This window comes from Cryptomeria japonica, chromosome 2, assembly GCF_030272615.1.
Source record: "Cryptomeria japonica chromosome 2, Sugi_1.0, whole genome shotgun sequence".
Taxonomy (NCBI): Eukaryota; Viridiplantae; Streptophyta; class Pinopsida; order Cupressales; family Cupressaceae; genus Cryptomeria; species Cryptomeria japonica.
Genome location: NC_081406.1, coordinates 316127116 through 316153028, shown reverse-complemented (window position 1 = coordinate 316153028; position 25913 = coordinate 316127116). Strand labels below are relative to the sequence as shown.

Here is a 25913-nt window from a genome sequence, read left to right as displayed (position 1 = left end):
TTCCTTATTGTTGCAAGAACATAACTTCAGATCAGCGACAGTAACATATCATTGTAAGTGATATCAGAATACACATCTGCATATTCATAAAGGCATATAACAGACAACAGACCTTCATATTGATATTGGTAGACATTTGCATGAACTTAAGGAACCAAGTCTGACACAGCATCAACAAGCCATTGCAAATTCATATCGACATATCAAGAGGAAATTTTTATTAGTAAATCTAGTGAGACAATAAAGATTTCTTTGCATATTTATCAAACTTTCTTATTGTAATGGAGGAAATTTGCTACCTCAAGGATGATGAATCCTTGAGAACAAACTATCCCTCTGATACCTCCTCGAACTGGCACTAAGATGAGACAAGGGATAACAGAATCAAACTGAAGCGTCAAAAAGTCAAGAGGACTCTCTGGACGGCTCTGTTGAGCCTTTGTCCTCGGGACAAGTGCACAGAGCTGGGACACCAGCACGGTGCGTTGTCGTCCTATACGGATGCAGCACGACGTTCGAGCAAAAAGCTCTGGATGCATTGGCAAAACTTGTCAAACAGTTAAATAATATTGAAATGAATAAAAAGCGTGGGTTATGAAACAGAATAAGAAAATAAAAGCAAAGTAAGGAAATGTTACAAAGTGGCCACACTATGAAGCTTCCCGCAAGATAATCTCTTCCTCATGATGACGTACCTACACACATGCAAGAGAGAAAATGTTGGGGGTTGTGTTTTGGAGCTTGCCTAAGTCAGACCCCCGTTTTGGTGTTTCCACCTCCACGAACAACCAAAGAAGCCACGGGAATAATAAAGCGATAAAGATAATTGGAAATGGAATAAGATAATGGAAAACAATATGCAAAATAAAAGAGGAGGATAAGAGAACTCCCCTTTCACAACGCTTTGTGAAGATGATAGTGTATGTTGTTTGAAGAGCTGCAATAATGGTGCCTTGAGTTGTAGAAATTGTCGAAAAGATCGCCAAGAGCTCCAACCTACCAAAGATTATCAACTTGCCAAGAGAATCCCCCAAAATGCCTTTGAAAATGGTAGATAAAGGCCCTGGAAGGAAACCGGACGTCCGTGGGCGCATGCATAGGCGTTACAATTCCTTCTAGGCGCAGGTGTAATGCTCAAACGGCCACCTGTAGACTGTTAGAATCACGAGATGCTAGTGCGCCGCGTGGACATCTCCGCACCGCGCCTTAGTCCCGAAAGGTGACAAGTCGGCAGAGTTGGTAATGCCTTCGCCTGAAGCTAAGAGGGATAATCCGAGTGGACAAAAGGACAAGGTGGTGAAACCCGACCTCCAATGACATAGAGGAAGGCGCCATCTGTCACATTAATCGCACAGGGTGAGATTCTTGATATTACACTTATATGAGATAGCAAGATAATCTTATTATTATTGTATTTAGTAAACCAAATCATCTTGTATAATATGTCATATAGATCCAAAAGTAATGCTATACATCTCTACCAAATCCTAAACTACTGGTGGATCGTCGAAATGGAGCCTCTTTGAAGTACTTCATGCTTTTGGAGATGACTGCACAATAACAATACAAACCACAAATTAATGGATTATACACTAGATAATTTATAATTGGACCAAATTAATATCAAAATAAACATGTTTGTTGAATTATAATTTTTTTGAAATTAAATTTTGATTAACTCATCTGTCGGTATTTTCCTTGAAAGACGATCCATGTATGGTGCTCCCCTTTGACGATTAGGAGTCCTAGAATATAGTGTTGGCAGATGCTATATCAGAGATAGCAGCCATTTTGGTTTTCATTGATCTTATAGTATCAGCATATAAGTAATATCAATTGTATTTTGTAATAAACATCATTTATGAAGTGGTATCAACTTCTATTATTATTTCCTTAAGCATTATTTAATATTATTGAGGAAAGAAGTCTCTTGCAATTGATTCTTATAAGTTTTGAGGAAAGAAATCCCTTGCAATTGATCATTGATAGATAATTGTCCCAATTTCCTAAGTTTGACCATAAGGGGACATTATAGGACAATAAGCCATTCTCAAGACATCCCCTGGCCGTCTTGGGGATGGCTAGTCGTCCCCTATGTTCGTTGTTTGTTTCCTGGCCATCCCCAAAACGTTTCCAATTTTTGGCTGAAAAGGGGGACATTTCTTGGCCGTCCCCAAGTCCCAGATGGTTTCTAGTATGGATTGCGGTACCAAGCCAAAGAATGTGTCCTCATGGAGCATAGATTTTGTGAAGTCTCCAATTGAAGACAAATTTCAGAAGATTTGTGATCAATAAAGAGTAGGTTATTTGAATAGGCTGATTTATTCCTTTATTTGGGCAATTAAATGAATATTATTTTTATTTGACTTCTCCATTTGCTGCATCAACTTCTTATGAGGCTCCAAACATGTGAAACAAAGTATGATTTTGAGGGTCAAACTGGAGGGATATTGCATGGGACGTGATTATTAGTTGCTGACTGTATTAGACAGGTTGTGGGTTCTGGACGACTATATTTTTGTTGTTGTTGAAGCTGCTTATGATAAATGTGAGGTCGATTCCTTACCATGGCAAAGGCATGAACATTTGGGAGAGGCATGAGAGATCTGCTCGCTGTGTGAGAAGACTAGGGTCATGTGAGAACCATTGCTGGTGTGAACAAAACTATTTGGAGCCGTTTTCAGTCATTATATAGTGGTTTGAGGATAAGGTAACCTACAGGCATCCCTTGGACTCGCAGTTTATACCTGGCCTGTGTCATTTTTATGCTTGCCGGAAAGTATTTCAGTTGAAAATGTGGATATTTATCCCATCTTCTTGAGTGGCTCAAACAGTGGATATTTGTTCCATCTTCTTGAGTGGTTAAGTGTCTTTCAGAAGATACATTGGAGATTTCAGTTACCTGGAACATTGCTGGCATCCTTGCAATTTTTATTGTATTTCCAGCTGTTGTAATAAGTTGTGAGGTTAGCAAAAATATCTTCATTCTCTATTTCTGAGTTTAAAGTATTTGTTGATCAAGATTATGATTGAAATTTAATAACACAAATTAATTAAATTCATTTACATTTCCTTGCCATTTTGAATACATGAATTTGAATCTCTTTAAACCTGGCATTACTTAAACCTGCAAAGAAAGAACAGACCTTGCATGCAAAAAATAAAATATCATACCGTAGCAAATAAAGAAGGTGAAAAATTTGGGTCAAATTATGAGAGGGATTCTACATTGTTACAAGATATGGCTATTAGTCATAGCCCCCTAAGCAGGAAATGTGTTCAAACATTTTAAACAAAAGTATAAACCATATGAGGAGATTTGCATTACTTGAGAAGTAATATAGGCTGATTAAGTTATTACTACTATATTAAAATTTGTTTATAAATATAATTTCATTATCAAAACAAATATATTTATGGAATCTTATGCTATAAAAAATGTCATCACTATATTTCTATAGTTGGAGTTACACATCATTAAGATTCTCTAGAGATTTTAGATACTTGGATTGAGTACAACCACCAACTAGATTGCTAGGATCAGGTGGATGTGTGTGAGAGGGACTTTTGATAATGTAAAATCCTAAAAATTGAGTTTTAGACACATCAATGCATTTATACATACAATGACATCACCCATCTTAGTTTGCACATCCTAAAGCTCACTAGGTCCGTTCTTATAGTCTCAAAGGGAATGCTATTGGAGCTAAAGATTGGAATGGACATATACAAGGTCCTCCATTTGACTCCTCAATCTATTGTACTTAACTAAATGGATGAAACCATATATGCTTTAATTATGTTGAAGAGAAGAATAAAAAAAGTTAGTAAAATTAATATTAAAAATTATAAATACAGGTAAACAAAATTATCAATAGTAATATGGTTGTACACTTTTTTATCTAATAATTATTCAAATAAGAAGTTAATAATTGATGGTCATTAAATAATCAATAATATATCAAGCTTAACCCTAAAAAGAAATTGATCTTTGTGCAGAAATATTTTGGGTACACCTATCCATATGTGCTTATTACCAAAGACTCGGACTCGGACTCGGGAAGGCCGACTCGGACTCGGACTCGGGACTCGGCATCAGACTCGGCTCTAGACTCGGCTGGACTCGGGATAGTGAAAAACTCAAGAAATTTAGAGATTTTTAAATATTTAAAACTTGTTTCAGACACCCTTTATTGAATACACCTTAAAGACACAATAACATCATCAAACTCGGCTCATTTGATTACATACACAAGTATACATCAATCACATAAGCATAAACGCAAATTGTAGCTGAAGAAAATAACAAACATAGATATATAAATATTGTCAAATGTATACAATATTACAAAACTCATGGAATAAAAAATCCATGTCATCATATTATCATCATCAAATGTTTCATACAAATACCAAAGGTAAATACAACTACAAGTCTATGGCTCAGAGGAGCCTGCACCCTCCGGCCTCGGCCCCCTGCGAAGGCGTCTAAGGTAGGTCCTGGATGATTCGACTGCCATAGCCGCTCCCCGTGACACCATGCCATGCTCACCAACATTAGGAACATCCGCGTCACTATCTGCCTCTGAATCTCCTATCTGTGCTCGTGCTCTCCGCTCCTCCTCTGCCATGGCTACAGTCTCAACCTCTATATCTACTTGGTTGATCCAATCAGTGTCAGACTCGGAGGTTAAATTTTCTCTACTTCTATCGACACAATTTGCCCCCATATTTTTCGACGGGGGTTTGGGGGCAGCGCCCCCAAGGTGGGGTCAAGGGGCATCGCCCCTTGCGCGCTCCCTGTCACAATACAGGGCAAGGTCGAGGGGCAGCGCCCCGCGATGCCAAAAAAACTTATTACAAGTCTGAATTAGGGTTTCTTTGAGAGTCTTCCTTAGGGCCTGGTTTTGCTCTTGTTGCTAATTGGGTCTTGCTTGGTGAGTGAGTATCATTCTTGAAGGTCCGAGCTAGGTCAAGTTGGTGAGTGATAAAGTCTAGAATGTCAACCTGATCTTCAAATGCCCTGAAATTTGGCTAAGTCTGGAATGTCCTGATCCTGAAATTTGACTGAGTCTGGAAAACTGAAGAATCCTCCAAAAACTAGATTTTGCAATATAACTCTTGGAGGCCCGAAACCACTCTCAAACATCCTGACAGTATATATGGAATATAACTTAAAGTATAATCACTTATACTTAAATGTTATATTCCATAAAATAATCCTGACGGAGAGACCAAAATGTCAAATTTCGCTCCTGACCCTTCCAAAAAAACTTTTTAAAATGTTTTTTTTTTGTCATTTTATTAACCCAGCCAGTAGCCGAGTCTGGGGCTCAGGACTCGCCGAGTCTGGCGATTTTGAGCCAAACTCGCCAACTCGACGAGTCTGGTGAGTTTACTCCCCAGACTCGGACGAGTCTGAGTTCGAGTCCCTAGGACTCGCCGAGCATGACTCGTACTTGGACTCGCCGAGTCTGGGCGAGTCCCATTTCTCTGGTTATTACTTTGCCTAATGACTAAAAAAGATTTGTACAATTTCGTGGCTATATATACATACAAAGCACTACAAGATGAGTTGAGATGTTGAGGAAGCCATAAACCAAGGTTGTATCGAGACGGGGGTACTTGGAGGGTCCGGAGACTAGTATCGATATTGGTACCACTATTTTTAAAAGTAGGAGTTGGACATACTTGGAGTTGCCAATTTTTTTATTAATGTAATTTAATAGTTTATAGAAAATCTGAAAATAGGTGTATGTTTGTAAGAGTAAATATGTATATAGACCAAGTGTATAAGGAAATTGAAGCAATGGCCCAAACCAACAAGTTGAAATTTTCAACATTGTAAATCCTTTTTCTATTCAATGTGATTATATAAATAAGAATGTGAATATAGATTATATATATGAGAATATGAATGAAGAAAGAGAATGTATGTCATAGGAAAATTCCCGATTCTCAAGGATCTAGTAGAATTCACCCCCATTGTGTATACCACAATGTTTACATAAAGGAATTTAAAGAAAAACAACAAGAAATATAGAAAACATGAATATCTTGAGTTTTTTGTTAAATTTCAAATACCAAATAGCAAATACTTGTGGTCTTGTTGGTTGAAAATTTTGTACACGTGGGGGAATATACAAAATTGTGGTTTCAACCACAGTGTGTGAGTAAAACTCTCCTAATTAAGGGAAGGCTCCCCCTATCTATCTAATACTAAAACTAAAATAGGATGGAACAACAGTGTTTCTTCTTTTTTAAAGAAAGCCAATATCATTTTCTCTCCATAGAAAAGTGATAGCAATTTAACATAAAACAACAGTAACAACTTTTGAAATAAAATGAGAGAAAGGAAATGAAGTTTCTTGAAAGCTCAAAGACTTCCGTCACTTCTTTCGGGACGGGACAGCAATATCAAGCTCAAAGTCTTGAATATGTGAAGTCCTATCTACCCTTTTCTGTACTAATGATATCAAGAACAAATTCTAGTAGCACAAAGTCTGAAATACCTTATTCTCTTTTACATGAAACAATAAGAACTAATATGAGCTTAAAGACTCACAACTAATTCTTATTACAAAATATATTTCTAAACTCTCTTAAGAACAAGTGTAAGCAAAAATTCTTACAACTCTTCCCAAAAGAATATTTACTCTAATTGATATTTACCTCCAATACTTGCAGCACAAAGACTGCAAATCAAATTTGATTAAGCTTTTTATGAAACACTTGCAAGAAAGATAATATGGAACACAAACTCAAGAATGTAGCACAAAGATTCAAAGCTTGAGCAATTTTCTTCTATTCCTTTCAATTCTTCAATTTACACATAAAAGCTCAAAGACTTCTTTGCTGCAAATTTGGCAGAGTTTTTGCTTGCTTTCCAAAAAGATAAAAATTACAATAAAGCCCCTCAACTATTTATAGGAGAGGATATTAGAGTAATTGGGTCTTTACTTGATTAATTAAACAATATTTGTTTAATTCTTTAAGTTCCCTATTATCTTTTACACTTAAGCTAACATTAGGTGCATAATAATTAATTCTTTTATTAATTATTATGTGCAAGCCTAGGGTTTTCCCTTTTAGGGTTTCTTGACCTATTAAAAGTCAATTTTTTTTTCTTTGTACCATTGTGTCATTACACATTTCGGTGAATATTGAGCTCTCCTTTTTTGAGCATATTTTCCTATGTTTTGTTCTTCAGATTGTTTTGCTTCATTGCTTCTCCTTGTAACAGATTGTTTTAGCTTGCAGAAGATCTTTAGGCTCCTGTGGTGTTGTGTTTCTCAACTCCAACATGGTATCAGAGCTCAGATCTGCAGCTATCTGTTTCTGTTTTTGAGAATTTTTGCATTGGAAGCAGATCTGGGGTTTCAGGCAATTTTTTTGTGGCTTAGGGATAGGCCTTTTTTTCTGAGCACTTTGGGCCTAAACGGACCTCACCATCATGCTCAGAAGGCCCAAAAACCCCTATAGTCATATAAAATTTGTGTATTTTTTACTCCTGAGCATCTGAGTGAATTTTTTTTCCAAAACCAGGTCGTATGGCTCTGGCATGCAAATCGAGAAAAAAAATTCAAATTTTTTTTTGCCTTTTTATGGCATGTAGGCCGGATTTTGATTTTTCAAAAAATCATTTAAAAAAATTAAAAAAATAAAAAAAGAAAAAAAAAAAGAAAAAAAGGCGAAAAAGGCAGTTGTTTCCAAAAGTTTTTTTTTGGTTTTTCGGGCTTACACAAGGTACGAGACCGACAGTGCGGCTTCCGTACGACGACCAGCCGTGCCAGTCCGGCCCGCCTGCAGGCTCCCTGCCCCCGACGGCATTCCTGCCAGCTCCGCCTTCCGGCCCCCGCCGGCCCTCCGATCACCACCACCGGCGAGTTCGCCACCTCTGCCTGGCCCGACAATCACCGCCTCTGCCCAGCTCGGCCACCACCATCACCCTCTAGCCTTTTTGAGGGGGGGTTTGTTTTTTGGTCATATCTTGAGCATCTGGAGTCGGTTTTTGGAAAATGAATAGGCGTCGGAAAGCTGATTCCAAGCTGAACCTCGTGGTGGTAGACTTTTTTTCCGAATCTGCTATTTGACTATACTTTTTACCAATCAAAGTCGAGCCTCTTTTTTGCACTTCCGAGGTCGTTGATTGTGCAAACGGACTCCGTTTTTCGAAAACGAATAGGTGTTGGAAAGCTCTCAGCGTGCTCTATTCAGATTTGTAATCTTTTCTCTCAGAATTTTAATCAGATACATGAGATATCAGTTTGAAGTTTTTTTTGCTTATGCACTACTTCCTTCTCATCAGTATGTACTAGGGTTTGGGTTTATCTATTGTGGGGGGGTGTTTTTTTCTCGCTTTCTGTCATTTATATCAGAAATCAAGAAGACCAAAACTCTCAAAACAAACAAACCCTTCTGCATCTTCTGTCTATTTTGAAAGATCACATAATAAAAAAAACCAACAAGCAGGTGCATGTGCAGAGTTTTGTTTTCATGGCAGATCCTTCAGTTGAGTTGTTGACTTCACACAACTATCACACTTGGAAGCCCCGCATCACGAGGCTTCTCCGGGCACGAGGGTTGTGGTCTTGTTTGGATGAGGTTCAGCCTGTATTGCAACGTCCTTATGAGCTTCTTCAACATAGGAACAAGATGGATGAGGCCATGGGATTGCCCTCTTTGCATGTCTCCGACAGTCTTCTGTTTCACCTTGATGAGTTGCTCACTCCTCGGGCTATGTGGTTGAAGTTTGATTCTCTCTTCGGGAGGGTCAGTGAGATTTAGGCATTACAGATTGAGGCAGAGTTGGTTTCTGTGTCACCTGATTCCTTTCCCACCATTGAGGATTTTTTGAACAAGTTCAAGTCTACAAGATCTGTTCTTCAGGGATGTGGCAAGATCAAGACAAACACAGAATGCATTCACTTGATTCTTTCGAATCTTGGGGTCAGTTTTAGTTTTTTGCCTCTGCTTTCTACTCCACCATGGATGGCTTGGGTGCTCGTTTCAACATGCCTACCTTTGATGTCTTTTGTGAGCGTTTGTCTCTCGATTCTCCCATGATCCTCATGAGAGTCATTGGCAAGCAACCAAACGTATTTTGAGGTACATTCGGGGCTCTAGTACTCATGGCATTCACTACACATCAGGGGAACCTCACATTGTTGGCTACACTGACTCAGATTGGGCTTCTGATGTCACTGATCGGAGGTCTACTTCTGGCTTTGTTTTCTGTCTTGGCTCTGGTCCTATCACATGGTTATTCAGGACCTCCATGACCCTGATTTGGTTGTGGCTACTGGGAGTGTTGATACTGCATCTCGTCTTTACAAATTTGATGAATTTGAGCCCCCTTCGGGTACATGTTCATCACTTATAGCACATGCAGATTCAGTGAGTCAGCTTTGGCATGAGTGCTTGGGCCATGTCAATTACAGATATCTTCAGCAGATGAGTACACATGCACTTGTTCTTGGGCTTCCACAGATTTCTTGTACAGATGGTGTTTGTCATGGTTGTGTGCTTGGCAAGCATCACGGAGATCCCTTTCCGAAGGGTAGAGCCTCTCGTGCGTTGGCACCCTTGGAGTTGATTCACATTGATCTCATGTCATTTCCCATTCCTTCTTTTTCTGGGGCCAAGTATGTACTCACTTTTATTGATGACTTCTTTGGATGCACATGGGTGTACTTTCTTAAGTACAAGTCTGATGTCTTTGATTCCTTTCGAATCTTCAAGACATTTGTAGAGAAGCAGTCTAGATGTTCTATTCGGTGGATACGTACAAATCACGGGGGGGAGTATGTGAATCAGGCTTTCAGAAATTTTTGCACTAAGCATGGTTTGCAGCATCATTTTATTGTTCCCTACACCCCTCATCAGAATGGTGTCGCTGAGCACAAGAACAGAACTTTACGAGAGATGGTGAATTGTATGATTCAGTCCAGGTCCATGGATTCGTCTTTTTGGGTTGAGGCAATCAATTGTGCCAACTATATTCAGAATCAAATGCCTCACAAGGCGATTCGACATATGAATCCTGAGGAGGCTTGGTCTCATGACAAGCCTGATGTTTCTTTTTTCTGAGTGTTTTGCAGTCAGGCATGGGCTTTTATTCCTGATGCTCAGAGGAAAGCCATGGAGCGGAAGAGCCGACCACTCATTTTTGTTGGCTACTCTGAGGATGTTAAGGCGTACAAGTTGTTTGATCCTGATTCCAGAGAGGTCCTGTTTCGATGGGATGTTCAGTTTGATGAGCGTCTTCCCACAGTGGATACCCCGACTCTAGTGTCTACTCCTCTCCCTAATCCTTCCACTGCATCTCTTCAGGATCTTTTTGTTGATGATTCTGATGATGGTGCTGATGATCCACCATCCCCTCCTCCCCTTGCTCCGCCTCAGATGCCCAAGTGGGCTCACCTTACTATTGAGGCGGCAGGTCCTATGGCCGGTGATCCTTCAGATACTCATCGCACCTGTTCTCATATTGTGGGTTCTAGTCTCTTGAGTCATGCTATTTCAGATGATCCTCAAAAGTTTTCAGAGGCTATCGGACACCCTGAGTGGGATTATGCTATGGAGGAGGAGTATTCTTCTTTGATGAGGAATCATACTTGGGATCTCTGTCCTCTTCCTAAGGGCAGAAAGATGGTTGGGTGCCACTGGTTGTATCGCACTAAGTATGTTGCTGATGGTTCCATTGATAAGTACAAAGCTCGTCTTGTTGCGAAGGGTTTCTCTTAGGTTGAGGGTATTGATTACTCTGAGACTTTTGCCTCTGTTGTCAAGATGAACTCTATTCGCTTTGTACTATCTCTTGTAGCTTCTAGGGGATGGCCTGTTTTTCAGATGGATGTGAAGAGTGCCTTCTTGCATGGGGACCTGTTGACATGTATTTTGTACACTGCCTAACACAGAATAAAATACCCAAGGGTACCTTATCCTCTCTTGAATAAAGCCTCTGATTGCTGAAGATGTCGCGAAAAAGGATCAATCAGGGTGACTCCAAGGTTCTTTGATGTAGGATCTCTATGTGTGGATAAGCACCAGTGGTCGTTGTGAATGCTGTTTCATCAAGGGGCCTTACGTTTCCGTTATTGTAGGAACAGGATTTCCTAAAACTAACAAGTTCTCAAAAGATTAAAAGGTAGGGTTTGCAAGGGATGAATTCTAATCTAACCCTAAGAATGACTCAATGTAGGCTAGACTTGGTAAGATTCTACCAATTTCAATATTGCCAAAACATAACAACTCAACTGAAATTGATGCGATCTTCTAAGGTGACTAATGATTTTCCAATTCATCAAGGATCGTAGACACTACCATGAAGGTACATATCAATAGTTCAATGATGATTGAAGGTTTAAGTAATCCAAATATCTCCAGTTGACCACACAAGGCGTTCTTACAATCAGTAAGAAGCTAGTGGTTTGGAACGTGAATCTCACCAAAGATCAAGCTCAACACTTAGTCCTTCAAATTTAAGTACTACTTCGACCAAGAATGATTCAAGAAAACAAGCAACCATGAAAGTAGCCACAAGAATTGCAATAAAACACCATCACTTCAATATTTTATTGATCTCAAAGCCAAAATAGACAACAATTGCTTGAAATTCTCTCTTCAATGCTCAATCTTGCTACAAAATAACTTTCCAACTTACTCTCTCTAATCTCTCCTTTTCTAATTTTCTAATAAATCAAAATGAAAATGAATGAGGCTATATATAGCATCCTCAATTACAATGAACGGCCCAGATCAAAAGAAGATCAACGGCTGAGATTCTGACACCTAAACCCTAATTAGGGTTTATTACAAAAAGTTCCCCTTTTATTGAACAATATTAAATGCATAGCCAAATATTTAATTGGCACAAAAATCTAGGAAACATAGACCAATGATAATTAAGGTGCCACATCATCTATAACAACTTCTCTTCTAGAACCTTGTTCCCTTTCCAATGCTCCTTCTTAGCATATGCAGTGAATCTAGACACAATTCCTTCGATCTCAGCAATAGGAATCTTTGGAAGATTCCTCATTCGTTCCTCCAAGTGGATGACCTGATCAAAAGCCCTGAGAAGAGCTGCATCCCATCCAGGTTCGAGTTCTTTGACTTTCTCAATCAGGAGCATAGTAGCGAACATTTGATCCCTTTGCTCATCTGTGATAATATTCTCATCTTTGCAAAAGATGACCTTGACCTTCTCCTCCAACTCTTGAAGATTCACATCTGTCTCATCTTCAATCCTTCTACCAAGAATAGAACATAACACCTCAAACACCCTGTCCTGAATTGGATGGATGACCTCCTCAACTTGATTGTATTTGGTACTAATGTCTTCGAAAAGAACTTCCTTCATCTGAAGTAGAGTTGACCATTGGAGTAAATAATGAGCTCCTCCATCCATTATCTTTTCTTGTGCGAAGATCTTCCTTGGTGTTTGCCTGATTACTTGCAGAACAGGAATGATAACATCTCTAGTGTGGGCAAAGGCAGCTACTGTTATCATTAGGTTGTGAATGATCTCAAGGACCTGGATAGCTCGATGGGTGGTCTGCATCATTCTTATTGTGAACTCAATGGCAACGGTATGGGATTTGTTAATCCAAGAGCTCATAAGCTGGACCAAGCTCTTAACTCTTTCTGCCTCACCAACGGATTCAAGGGGAAGTGCTTGCACAGGAGATACTGCTGGATCCTGACGTCCCAAAGGCTGATTGAGATGGCTAAAGTAGCCTCTCCAAGCACTAACCTCTCGCTCAAGCTTTCTATTCTTTTCCATTTCTTCTCTAAGCTTGTCTTTAAGTGCCTCAAATGAATCAGTTGCCTCATCCAGTGTCTGCTCGGCTGTGAGTGGACCAAGTTCAAATGTTTCTACATCATACTCTTCTGCAAGGATTTCACCTTCGTACTTGTCCACTGCCGGTGTAGCTATCTGCAACTTCCTGGACCCTGTCTCATCTCTGATCATCTTAGACATCTTGGCGGCCTTCTTCCTTTCTGTTACTCCCTGAGAATTTCCTACAGGGCTCTCTAAGTCAATTACATTATCTTCATCTTCGATCACAATCACCCTTGTTAGCCTCTCCTTCAACCAATCTGGAATGGCGGATCTTGTCTCTCTAACTTGTATCTCTTTAGGCAATGGTTCTTCTTCTCGGAGAGGAGATGTTACTTCATCGTTATTCTTGTCTTCATGTAGCTCATTAAATTGGGGAGATTGACTTGATGAACGTTGAGACGCCTGCCCTTCTTCGTGTGTATCATTTTGTACCATTGATTCCATAGATTCCTCAACTTCAGGTACCCTCTTCTCTTGTCCTACATTCTGACTTGTCTTTTTTTCATGTCGAGAAGATGTACCGGATGAGCGATCTCGATTGGCCTCTTGTTTCTTCTTGGAGGGCTCTCTTTTCTCAGGTCTTTCTTTCCTCTTCGCACTTCTAGGATGGGGATTGCCTTCACTTACACTTCGAAGATTACCTTCACTTGTGCTTCTAGGATGAGGATTGCCTTCACTTACGCTTGCTCCTCCTTCCCCTGGTCTTTCCTCCAAAGTAAAAGTCATAGGTATGTTCTGTTCTCTCAACTTTTGATGTTGCACATCAACCCATCTGCGATTACAAGACAAAACTGGAGCCATCAAAGCTTTTAAGTCAAAAACCTCAAGTTCATTCCAATCTATCTTCACTGCTTTGTCTTCTCGGTCATAAGATGATTGGAGATGTCTGCCACTGTCCTGAGCTTGATCAGCCACTCTGTAAACTTTGCATTTCCTGATGAAATCCAAAGGTAACCTGGAATGCATCTTTCTTTTCACTTCTAAATCATCTGAGAGATTCATCAAAAAGTCCTCTATCTGAAATTCGTGCTTGTACTTTCTACCAACTGTTTCTTCTATATATCCATAAGGATCAAAATTCTCTCTCAAGGCAAAGAATGAAAATGAATATAAGGCCAACTCCTTCTCTGCGTCATCCATGGCTAGAGCATTAGGACATACCTCAATTGAATTCCCTAGTATGATAGGCACAGGGATTCCGTTTCCATGCCTGTGTCTGAATGCCTTTGCATAAGCTGCCAACTGCCTAGTCACCTCAAGTAGCACTATCTTGTCTGTCGGATATCTCGGCAACATGTATGGAGGTGAAGGACACCCATGAACTCTAATATATGTAAACTTTTGGAATTGGATAAACCAAGCACCATACCTCTTTACAAGCTCCTGGGCATCTTGAGATAGCCGATTGTGAATCCCGCCTTGCAATGTCCTGGTGATGTTCATCGTGAAGGTATCATTAACTAACTTGTAGTTACTTCCAGGTGGATGATGCAAATGGACATAAGAATCACAAACTCTGACTTCTCCAGGTCCTCTTCCGATCACTCCTCTGTGAGGTAGTCCTGCATATTCAAAACTCCTGATCAAGGCATATATGATGTACGAGCTCATGTGGAAGGATTTGGTAGCCTTCAGTCTTCTTAACTGCACATCCAAGCAATGGCTAATAATTCTAGCCCAATGAATTGTCCCTTTTCCTTGAACTATCACTTGGATGAAGTAGAACATTCACTTTTCAAAATAGAAGGCTTGAGGAGCTCCTGTAACTCGATTGAGTAAGGTTATCAAATCTCTGTACTCCTCCTGGAAGTCGATCCTATGTGGTGTGTTGGGAATCTTGCTCAGGCGAGGACGACTTTTGAGTAACCAATTCTTATTGATGATGCTCAAGCAAGTGTCTGGATCATCTTCGTACATGGATCTAGCTCCTTCCAAGCTTTTGTAAATCATATCCTTATGTTCTGGTGAATGGAGAGCTTCACTGATAGCCTCTTCTGAAAGGTACGCCAAGGTGTTTCCTTCCTTGGACACAATCGATCTTGATTGTGGGTTATAATGGCGGGCGCACTCGATCATCAGCTCATGGCACTGAACTGCTGGAGGGAAACCGGCCGCCTTGATAATGCCACTTTCAATTATTCTCCTTGCGACAGGTGATGGCTTTCCAATGTAAGGGACCTCTCGAAACTTCTTCACACTGAAGTTTCCCAAGTTGGTATCTCCAATGTTGCTCCACTTTGACACGATCTTGGTCTCCAATTCTTCATTCTTTTGATCTTCCTTCATGAGAGCTGGACGACTAGTGGATGCTCCTGCCTTTGGGGTCGCCATCTTGACACCTACACAACATTTCATAATGAGCAATATACTTTGCAACGTAGAAATATAGACTAGATTTTAAGTTTTAAATTTAGGAAACTTCATGATAAATCTTTGAATTATCATTTCCTAAATATAACTATGCAATTTGAAATTCAAAATTCAAAATTTCAACATTTGAACAAGGGAGATCTTGCCATACCTCTTCTTGAGAACTAATTCTAAGAAATGATGCAAAATTAGGCAAGTTCGCTAGGCAAAATGTGGGTCGAGGCTCTCCCCTTTAGCAAAATGTTCTTCCTCTAGACTTCGCAATCATTAATTCTACCACCTTTATTCTTCAACGCCTTGAGGAAAATTCGCTCCACCTCTAGCCTCTAACAAAGTTCGCTCCAACTTAGACCAGATTTCGCACTCCTCCTTGCTTCTCCAAATCGCACTTGAATAAATGATTGAATGATTGATTAAAATGGTTCAACACACCCCCATTATATAGGCGCTCACCACCTCACTTTCCCATAGGCCGACTTGGTGAAAATAGGCCAAAAATAAACAAAAAAATTATAAAAGAAGAGGCCGACTTTTAAAAAGTATTAAAATGATACCCCAAGCGCTCTATCTTTTATTTTAAATTAATAATAATTAATTTCAAAAGGCCTTAATAATAATAAAAAACGATTTTCTAAGGCTTAAATTAATTATTAAATATCAACGCACCCTTATTAAATGCCAATTTAATTAAGATATTTCAAGGTTTTAGCGAATTTGGCATTTAATGCGAGTTGTTTGAAGTAAGTGCTCAAGCATGGGAAAATAATGGACATCAATAACATCGCTCTGGTCCCTTGGAGAGGGACAGGAGCGATCATGCACTTTAGACCTTGCATTTCTCGTTTTTACGTTCAAAACCTCACCTTTGGCGTCCAAAATGGGATTTTCATTTGGAACTTTGAGTTTAATTTGTTCAATCTTTGGAAGGAGCTTGCCTTGAAGCATTTTCACCCTGGTCCCTTGGAGAGGGACAGGAGCGATTTTTGTCTTTGTCCTTGATCCTTGTCTTTCAAATCGCCAATTCAAGTTTGGAGGTAAACAATGATCTTCATTCGTCTCTTCAGTGCATGTTCAACTCGTTTTTGCAAGGCAAAATTGACCCTCTTAAGATTTTCGCCCTGGTCCTCCAGTGAAGGACAGGAGCGATTTTTACATTTGAGCCTAAGATTGTCGATTCTTGGGGGCAATTCCTTGTTCATCATCTTTTGAAAGACATTTCTCACTTTGCACAACCTTGTTTTGGTGCGATTCTGGAGGAAAATTTGTTGATTTTATAGAAATCGCCCTGGTCCTCCAATGAAGGACAGGAGCGATTTTTAGTCCATTTGCACAAATTCTTAACCACATCAATGTCTAATTACCTTCAAGGCATAAAACATCATTCCTTATTCCATCTTGAGTCTTGGAAACGAAAGTAGCATTCCAAAACGTTAGGCTATTAGGCATATTTGAAGATTTCGCTCTGGTCCCTTGGTGAGGGACAGGAGCGCCCTAGCCCATTTTCATCGAATTTCATGGTCCTTGCAACTCCATTCTTCCTTGAAGCATTTTAAATATCACTCCAATCTTATGTCTTGATCTGGATTCGTCCAAATTTGGGGAGGAAGGCCTGTTAATGTGTTTTTTGCCCTGGTCCCTTGGAGAGGGACAGGAGCACCTTGGCAATTATAAGTTCACTTGTGCTTTGCTAGCCCTCGAAATAATCTTCAATGGATCCATTATCTCCTCTTTCATTCATCTCCAACACAAAACTTGCTTTTCCTTTGCCCGAAGTTTGTCTTGTGAGAAAATCGCTCTGGTCCCTTGGAGAGGGACAGGAGCGCCTATTGCAACTTGGGTTGATTTTCTTCATTGTGGCCCACTCAAGTTATAGTCAACGAATAAAACACACTTCCCTTGACCTCTTCAAATCGCGAAATCACTTAAATCTTGCAAGGATAATGTAAATTTGGAATTCAAGCTCCGGTCCTTCAGTGAGGGACAGGAGCGATTTTTGTCCTCAAGGCCAAATCATTACAATTTTCATCTCAAATTTCCCTTGCTGGGGAAGATACCATCTTTTACAAGCTATGAACAAGAGCCCAAATCCAAAGACGGTCCAAGGTGTATACAAAGAAAATCGCTCTAGTCCCTTGGTGAGGGACAGGAGCGATCTCATCTTGCTAGACAAAAAGTTCAACCTTTCATTGCTTTTGACTAAGTCTGGGTGTTCTATCATGTTGATTTCATCCATCATTGTATCCTCGGTGCTTCAATTTGACCAATCAAGGCCAAAAATGACCTAAGTAAACCATTTCGCCTTGGTCCTTCAGTGAAGGATAGGAGCGAATTCACCTTAAACCTTCAAAACTTGTCATTTTTGAGTCTTCAAAATCTTCAAAATCCTCAATTTACGTCCGATCATCTCCCCTGGAGACCCTGCACAAAACGATTAAAGGAAGTTAATAACCAATATGCACCAAATAACATTTTCGCCTTGGTCCCTGGGAGAGGGACAGGAGCGATTTTGCCTTTATAAGCCAAAATAACCACAATTTAGGTCTTCAATCACTTCACCAAGCAGGGTTAGGTCATCTTCAAGGCCAGGGACCAGTTAGCAAGCCCTCAATTATTTGGTCAAAATTTATCCAGACAAAAAATGTACAATTCCATCATTAAAATGCTAACACTTAGAAATAACTTGAATTTGCCCTCAAAATCCTGACTGGACCTAACCTGAGACATACTTGACTTTCTGATAGGCTCATCCTACTTCAAAAATTTGCAATCTTCGGGAGGACGCTTAACAATCTTCCAAAATTTGACTGGACTCGGCTTGAGAATATCCAAAAGAAACCCCTAAGGCTTAACCCTAGTCCAGACAACTCATTCACTTACTCAAAAAACCCTAAAAGCAGAGAGAAGAACAGGCAAAACAAAAGCAAAAAGAGGGGGCCCCCATTTTAATGGGGCGATGTGTGAAATGGTCACAACAGGACCTATAGGAGGAAATCTACATGGAGCAGCCTCAGGGATTTGTGTAGGACAATTCTTTGGTTTGCAGACTTCGACGTTCATTGTATGGTCTCAAACAGGCCCCTTAGGCTTGGTATGAGAAGATGGATTCTTTCTTGCTCTCCACTGGGTTCACCCGTAGTCATTCTAATCACACAGTGTACATTCAGCTTCTTGAGGGTGCGATCCTGATTCTTGTGCTATATGTTGATGATCTCCTCATCACAGGTAGCTCATCCTCTATGGTTCAGCATACCCAACGCACCTTGATGGATCAGTTTGAGATAACCGATCTTGGTCTTTTGCACTATTTCCTTGGTCTTCAAGTGATTCAGTCTTCCAATGGGCTTTCCATTTACCAGCAGAAGTATGCTCTTGACTTGCTTCAACGCTTTGGCATGCTTGATTGCAATCCTGCTCCCACTCCTTTTCAGTCAGGGTTTGTTTTGGTTACTGCTTGTCCCACTCCTTCAATAGATTCTACACTTTACAGGCAGTTGGTTGGCAGTTTGTTGTTCGTGACTCACACCCATCCTGATATTTCCTTTGCGGTTGGCCTTGTCTCTCGATTCTCCCATGATCCTCATGAGAGTCATTGGCAAGCAGCCAAATGTATTTTGAGGTACATTCGGGGCTTTAGTACTCATGGCATTACAGTTACAAGTCCTAACTAACTTGAGAAATTCTCTCAACCACCAAGACTTATTCAATAACTAACTATGACTTATTCAAAGTTACAAGTCCTATTCTAAATTGACTTGTAACTTGTCTACTTGTTATTACAAAAGTGCAAGTAATGACTTAACTTGCAATTTTACAAAAATGTTCTTACAAGTAAACATGTCAAAAGAGAAACTACAACTAAAAGATTACAATTAAAAAAAAATGCAACCAAGTATTGAAAAACACTTAAGTTGCTTCATGAGAAGACATGAATCCTTTGAACTTTTGGACGATCGTTTGCAGCTCATCAGGATCCGGTTCATGGGTATCCCTTGCCACGATCATGGTTTTCACAATAACATCGCTGCAACGAAGGATTGTGGCATTATTCTTCTCAAAGGAAGACTGAATTTCCTGTAGGAAATCTGGATAAGTCACCAAGGCTTGAAGGGATGCAGCTGAAAATGGTTCACTCTTCCATTCTTGATGGATCTTCAATTGCAGATCTGAGAGAACCTTTTCTCCTGCCAATATTTCCCCATTATGATCCATGATGTTGCAAGAAGCTTTCTCACAACGAGAAACCATATCTTGAAATACTTCCAATCGCAGTCTCATGGCATCATCAATGTCTTCAACAAGTGACTTGAGAACAAGGGCTTTGTTCTCCAAGAGCTCTTGAAATTCTAGTTACACAACCCTTGAAGGAATAACCTGATGTTCTAGAAGAATACTTAACTTTTGCTAAGGAATTTTAAGCCAAGTAGTCAAGCTATCTTCTACCTTTTCCAAGTTTTGTTTGAAAGTATCAGAAACTTGGTTCAATTGTTCTTCAATGGTCTTCAATTTGACCATCATTTGGAAAACCTCCTTCAAGACTCGTGCACAGATTTGGAAAACCTCCTTCAAGACTTGTGCATAGATTATGAAGCTGATCAACCCAAGATTCCAATGCTTGTACCTTTTGAGAAGCTCTCTCAACTCCCTGAATTGATTCTCGTGCCTCGGTAGAACTTGAAGGATTTCTCACTTCACCAGCAAGTTTTGTGATCTTATGAACACCTGCAACAAGTTGCCTATTCTCCTCTTGTAGCTTGTCTTTCTTTGCTAGAAGCTCATCATACTGCTGTACTAATGAAACTACAAAATACTGGGCATCATGCTTTACCACTTCATGTGTTTGCTTACCCAATTCTACCCTTGTGACCTTGTAATCAACAACTGACATCTCCTCACGTGGCTTATCTGCAAGAGGCTCAACAATTTCAGCCACCTTCATCCTATTACTATCAACCGTTACCATTAAGATTGTCTTGGCTCTTTTAGCAACCTTGGGCCTAGATTGCTTAAATGCTAGTAATCAAAGGCATCGGGAGAAATTTCCTGCTTCTTCCTTTTGGGAGTGAATGAACTAAGCCATGGAGGTAAAGCCATCAACTCTCCTTCAGTAGTTGATTTAAGCAAAGGAGAAGCAGTTTCTGTTTGAGCAACTGTGGTCATCCTAGATGAAGTATCTGTCTGGATGGCAACCATGGCTTGCTTGGTAACCAAAGGGCATGAAGATCGTCTCATAAACTCCTCAAAGGCAGAAGTAGAGGTATCAATTTCTGACAAATGAATGCATGCAGGAGTATCCTCGAAGATTTCCAGCAAATTCTCTTGTTGATGATCAAGAGGCAACTCAACTGCTGAAATAGGAATGGCATCCTGAGGGGATTCATCCACTACTGTGTCAGGAGGAGATAGAGGTAGCTCCATGGGAACTGAGGAAGGAATCTCATGAGATGACTCCAAAGCTAGTGACCTAGGAGCATCATCTGATTGATGTCCTTCTGGATCATCAGGGTCAATCACATGAATATGAAGTTGGGCCCACGAACTATCGCCTCCTCAGGAGGAAGCACCATTGCCTGACTAACCCGCAATTTGATCCTTGTGCCCGAAGATGATACACCTTCCTTGTCAATCTGAATCTCAGACTTACGTCCAAAAGGCCCCGTAGTATCATTTTCTTTTCCAACCTTGATCTTGATGAGCCTAACACCATTACCTTTGAGCCAAGTGTTGGTGCTAGCTAAGATAGGTTGAAATCTCTCAAGAATGGAAGTGCATTCTTTATGTGACCATTGGATTAAAGGAAGTGGAGCTTTTTCAACCCTCCGTGAGACATACTCTAGATCAAGCACATTCCCATCATCAATCATCCCTTGTGGAATGTCCACCAAGTTCAAATCAATAATTTGCTCAAGAGGGAGCCGACAATAGTCCATCTTGAGAACCTCCTTTTCTGTACGGAGATCCACCCAGATATCCTCAATGCGATGCACATGTATGAAGGACTTTTTGATCCTTTCCTTCATACCTCGGTAGTCAAAATCTGCCCTTGACTTAAACCTTTTGAGTTTAATCTCCTGCATCTCGGTCTCCATAGCTTTGGCTTTAGTGGATGTGATAAGGGAATACCGACCAATCTTCAATGGGTTAGTTGTAGAAATCCCCATCCCAACCTTATGTTTGACAAATTGATGTGCATGAACAACCATGATCTGTCTTCCCAACTCCATAAGAATAATCTTATCAGTTGAGTATCTAGGAAGCATGTATGGCTTCCCACTGTAGCATCCGACTCTCATATAAGTGAAAGTCAGGAATTGAAGGAACAAGCAACCATACTCATTCACTCTTTCCCATGCTTCATCTGACACCCTTTTGTTCTTTAGAGTCTTGTCAAATTGACACATGAAGTAACCAAAGAATGCATCTTGAACCCTCTTGAAATGTAATCTGCTGGGTCTCAAGGGCAGTTGATCATAGTACTCACACACTGGTATAAGCGAGCGATCACCCTTGGTAGAGAGACCAGGGAAATGTCTATGTGATGCTACCAAATACACTAAGTATGAGTTCATGTAAAATGTCATAGTGGTAGGGACTGCTGCAAGTTGTTCACACAAAGTATCACTGATAATCTCTCCCCATGAAATGTGATGGGACTGCCTTATGAACATGATAAACTAATACATCCAGGGCTCAAAAACATTAGAGTGTTCAAAACCCAACATCTTGCTAAGGAGAGAAATGATGTCTCTAATTTCCCACTTGAAATTACAACGGTATAACTTAGCCCACCTTGTGAAAGCGGCTCGTGGCTCATGGATCCACCTGTTAATGTGGCATTTGCAGTCCTTTTCCCTTTTGATATAGTATTCAGTTGCACTATCTTTGGAAATCTCCATATACATAGGTGCTGATAGTATTCTGAAAACTTTCTCAATGGTATCCACATCAAGGCGAATTATTGCCTCCCAATCATCAATTCTGATAGTTTGTGTCTCCTTGTTGAAATGGTGAGCACAAGCGAGAACAAATTCAAGTTCTAGGACAGCCACCAGAAAAGAAGATGCATGATGAATGTGGCTGTCCAACAACCGCTGCATATTACAATCCTACGGATCCTCCACCTTTTTGACGAATTCTGACATGTCAACATGCCCTATTTACATATCCTTGATATGATCCAAAGGAGAGGAAACTTGTGAAGGGGAAACTTCATTCTGGTACTTGTCATATTTATACTTCATCTTCTTTGGAATGGAAGATGATGGTAAATCTGACATTGAAGAACAACCTGGTATGCTGTGATGAAGACTTAAAAGTGTTAAAGCAACATCAAGATCAGCTACAACTAACATTTTTTCTTCTTCAAATGGAAAGAACTTCAACCCTTGCACTTCATAACTTTGCGAGAGAAAGATGGGAAATAAATGGGAATGCTTGAAACTTGGTCTTTGACCAATTTCGGATCTTGGGGAAAGTTTTACAAGTATACAAGTGGGGACGGACAAACATGCAATCAGACTTTTGAAACCCGAATGCAAGTATAATTGTAAAAAGGAAAACGAAGAAGCGGGTGAAAAATGAGATTTTGACATGTGGGAAATGAGGGGAATGGTATGTACGGATAATGGCAATGAGTATGGATGAAAATGGAAAGATTTTGGGAAGGCCATCTTCAAGAAAATGGGAAGAACTTTCTACTTGTAATCTGATTTTAAGAACTCGATTTTGAAAGAGTAGGAATTTTCCAACTTAAAAACTTGGAATTTCACCAAAAGATGATTAAAATATTCCAACCATAGGGAAAGATCAATTATTTTCATCCTACTTGCAATTGGGATTTTAAATCCCGAATGCAAGTAAAGAGGGAAAATGGGGAAGAACAATGCAATTCACAAATTACTTTGCCAAGGGGAAAATCTCTCTCACAAAACCGTTTTAGGCAAGAACTATCAAAATAAACATATACAACTAGAAAGATCAAACAAGAAGAGAAAATAAACAAAGAAAGAAAGAAAAATGAAAGCAAAACCAAAAGAAATCTTACTTTGCTTAACCAAGATGTCTCTTCAAGAGATGAAACAATGTTTGGAAGGAAGAACCAATCTCTTAAATAGAAATAAACACCAAAACCCTTGCCACGTTTTTTTCCAAACTCGGATTTGAAGAATAAACAGCAAAAACGTGTTACAAAATGCCACTAGAATGGGTCAAATCTTGAAGGAAATACCACATAAGAAAAGAACAATGCCAAACACCCAAACATGGAGTGAAATCGTGGCAAGCAAACCCCAAATCGTGGCATGTAAAAACCTCTTTGAAGAGGTAAAACGCAGTTTAATGGAACATGAAACGGCTACCAAAACAATGACAACGTGTTCCCAAACTCACAAAAACCGCCTTGCTATCATATCGCCTACTTGATCCATGAATTTCTCCACAAAAATCGGGAAGAATTTGTAGCAAAATCGGTTTAGGAGAGGAAAAATACTTGGTCGAGTTCTTGGCAAGGAGTAACAAGTTCAAAAATGCCTTCAAACACATGCAATTGGGTTTTTGAGAGAGATTTACAAGTCACAATAACTTGTAAGGGGAAAATAAAATCCCTTTAACAAGTTTTAATAACTTAACTTTAAAAAGAACTTGTAATGGGGAAATAAAATTCCCTTTACAAGTGATCTGGAAAAACAATTAAACATGTAATATATCACTTAAATAGGAACTTTATAAAAGAATTACAAGTTCTTTTAGATTTATAATTTAAAATAATTTGTAATATGTCCAAAAAGTTCCTATTATGACTTTAAAAAGCCAAAAAGCATCAAGGGGGAAATAAAAAGTAAGTTACAGTTTCTTTTTTTCATAAAGTGAACTTGTAATTAACTAAAAATTTCCCTACAAAGACTAAAACAGAGGAAAACATGAAACTTGCAACTTAAGGAAAATTTCCCATTGCAGTCAAGGAGAAAAAACCCGAAATTGAAGGAAAAACATAGCAAACGAACTCGAAACGCGATGAAATTTGAAACGTGGTTCGAGGATGGAATGAGGGTTAAGCCAGTCCAAGGGTAGGGCAAAATTCTTCCTCGGGAAGCGTGCCCCAGAGTAAATTTTTCATTTTTTGACAAAAAAATTTAAGTAATGGTCCATTTTTTAAAAACAAAAATGAGGACAACAGGTCTTGTTAGCTCGCATTGACTCCTGCCCTACATTGGCTCCTGTTTTACCTTGTGTGTTGTGTTTATTTTACAGCTTCCTGGTGAATTTAAGTTTTAATTTTTAACGATTTTTGTTTTATTTGTGTGGAGTTGATGCCTTTTGCATGGGAGACAACATGAGTCTTCAGGAGGCCGTGGTTGAATGTCTCTTGCAATTGGAGACATCTCAAGAAAGGTCTCTAGTATTGGAGACGTGTCTTGGTCTCGGAGATGCGTCCTAGGGGGTCGGAGATGTGTCTTCGTACAGCACAGATGTATTAAATAAAAAACTCAAAGAAAGTTTAAAATACAACTCACTTTACACAATTGACACTTAAATTGACCTACCCATATAATATCAAGATACAAAAAAGTTAAAAACACAATAATGTAAGACGGTCCAAGGCCTAGGAACTGAATATGACATTGGAAAACATTATGCATAAAATGTAATAACTACTGTGTTGGCTTCATTACATGAGAATGCTAACATCTACATTATCTGATATATATGACCTGATCCCTCTCAGCTATAAGGGGAAAATGTCGTTTAAGCTCTCGCAGAATAAATGCATTGTGGAACAATTGTATGAGTTTGTTTAAAAATGCAATCATACTGTAAATTTCCTTTGACTGATTGCTAATTTTACTAACATTTGTAGAAACATCTTTATTGTAAGTTTATATATTTGCCCAATCCAGATATTGATTATGTCAATCTTTTCTGATATATTTTTCTAGAATCTTGTTGATTTCATTTTTAGCTCATGAATTATTCTAATGTTTAGCTGACTAGTATTTTTTATGTATGCTTATGTGAATAGATGATGGTCTATGGTACGCTCTTTGGCTGTTTGGCTCCAGTTCTTACAATAGCAGCTTGCTTAAGTCATAGGTCACCATTTGTGTCTCCAAAAGATGAGGTAAAACCATGAATGCATAGGTAATTACAAAAGTAATAATTCATTCTGATGGAGAGAATTTAGCATGTAATCACAAGTATCTTCTTTTGACTATTAGTATAAAAATACGCTTTCTAATGCTGCAGAAATATAATGCCGAAAGGGCCAAGCTTCTACTGCTATCAGAGAAGATAGATGGTGGAAAAGGTCAAAATATTGCTAGCGGACAACAATCAGATCACCTTTTATTGGTGGCTGTGTATAACAGGTGGATGAAGATCTTGAAGCAGGTAAGCACGACTATTCTGCTGCATGTTTGCTTTTTCATAAATATTATTAAATGGATATTAGACATTTTTTTTAGTTATGACTTCCAGGCTCTGTCATTGTTGCTTTTCTTTTTCCCAAATTTCATAAGTGAATCATGAAAAAATGTAAGAACCCCCACAGGACTTCCAGGCTCTGTCATTGTTGCTTTTCTTTTTCCCAAATTTCATAAGTGAATCATGAAAAAATGTAAGAACCCCCACAGGTTCTAACTGCTGATAGTGGTGTTGTTTGTTTTGGTTTTTGAAGTTTTATTATTTTTTTGTATTTTTGCAA

At 39.3% G+C, this 25913-nt stretch overlaps 1 protein-coding gene across 6 annotated transcripts in view; it reads left to right on the top strand.

Annotated features, from left to right (window-relative positions):
* The window catches only part of LOC131070237 (DExH-box ATP-dependent RNA helicase DExH7, chloroplastic), a 408882-nt gene that overhangs the window by 251327 nt on the left and 131642 nt on the right, over positions 1–25913 (top strand). For all 6 annotated transcript variants that reach the window (XR_009371539.1, XM_058005745.2, XM_058005743.2 and 3 more), the window contains exons 27-28: positions 25233–25331; positions 25457–25600. Coding sequence is in view for 5 of the 6 variants with exons in the window: in XM_058005745.2 (XP_057861728.2) it covers positions 25233–25331; positions 25457–25600 (243 nt within the window). In the remaining variant the exon portion in view is untranslated. The remainder of the gene's footprint in view (positions 1–25232; positions 25332–25456; positions 25601–25913) is intronic.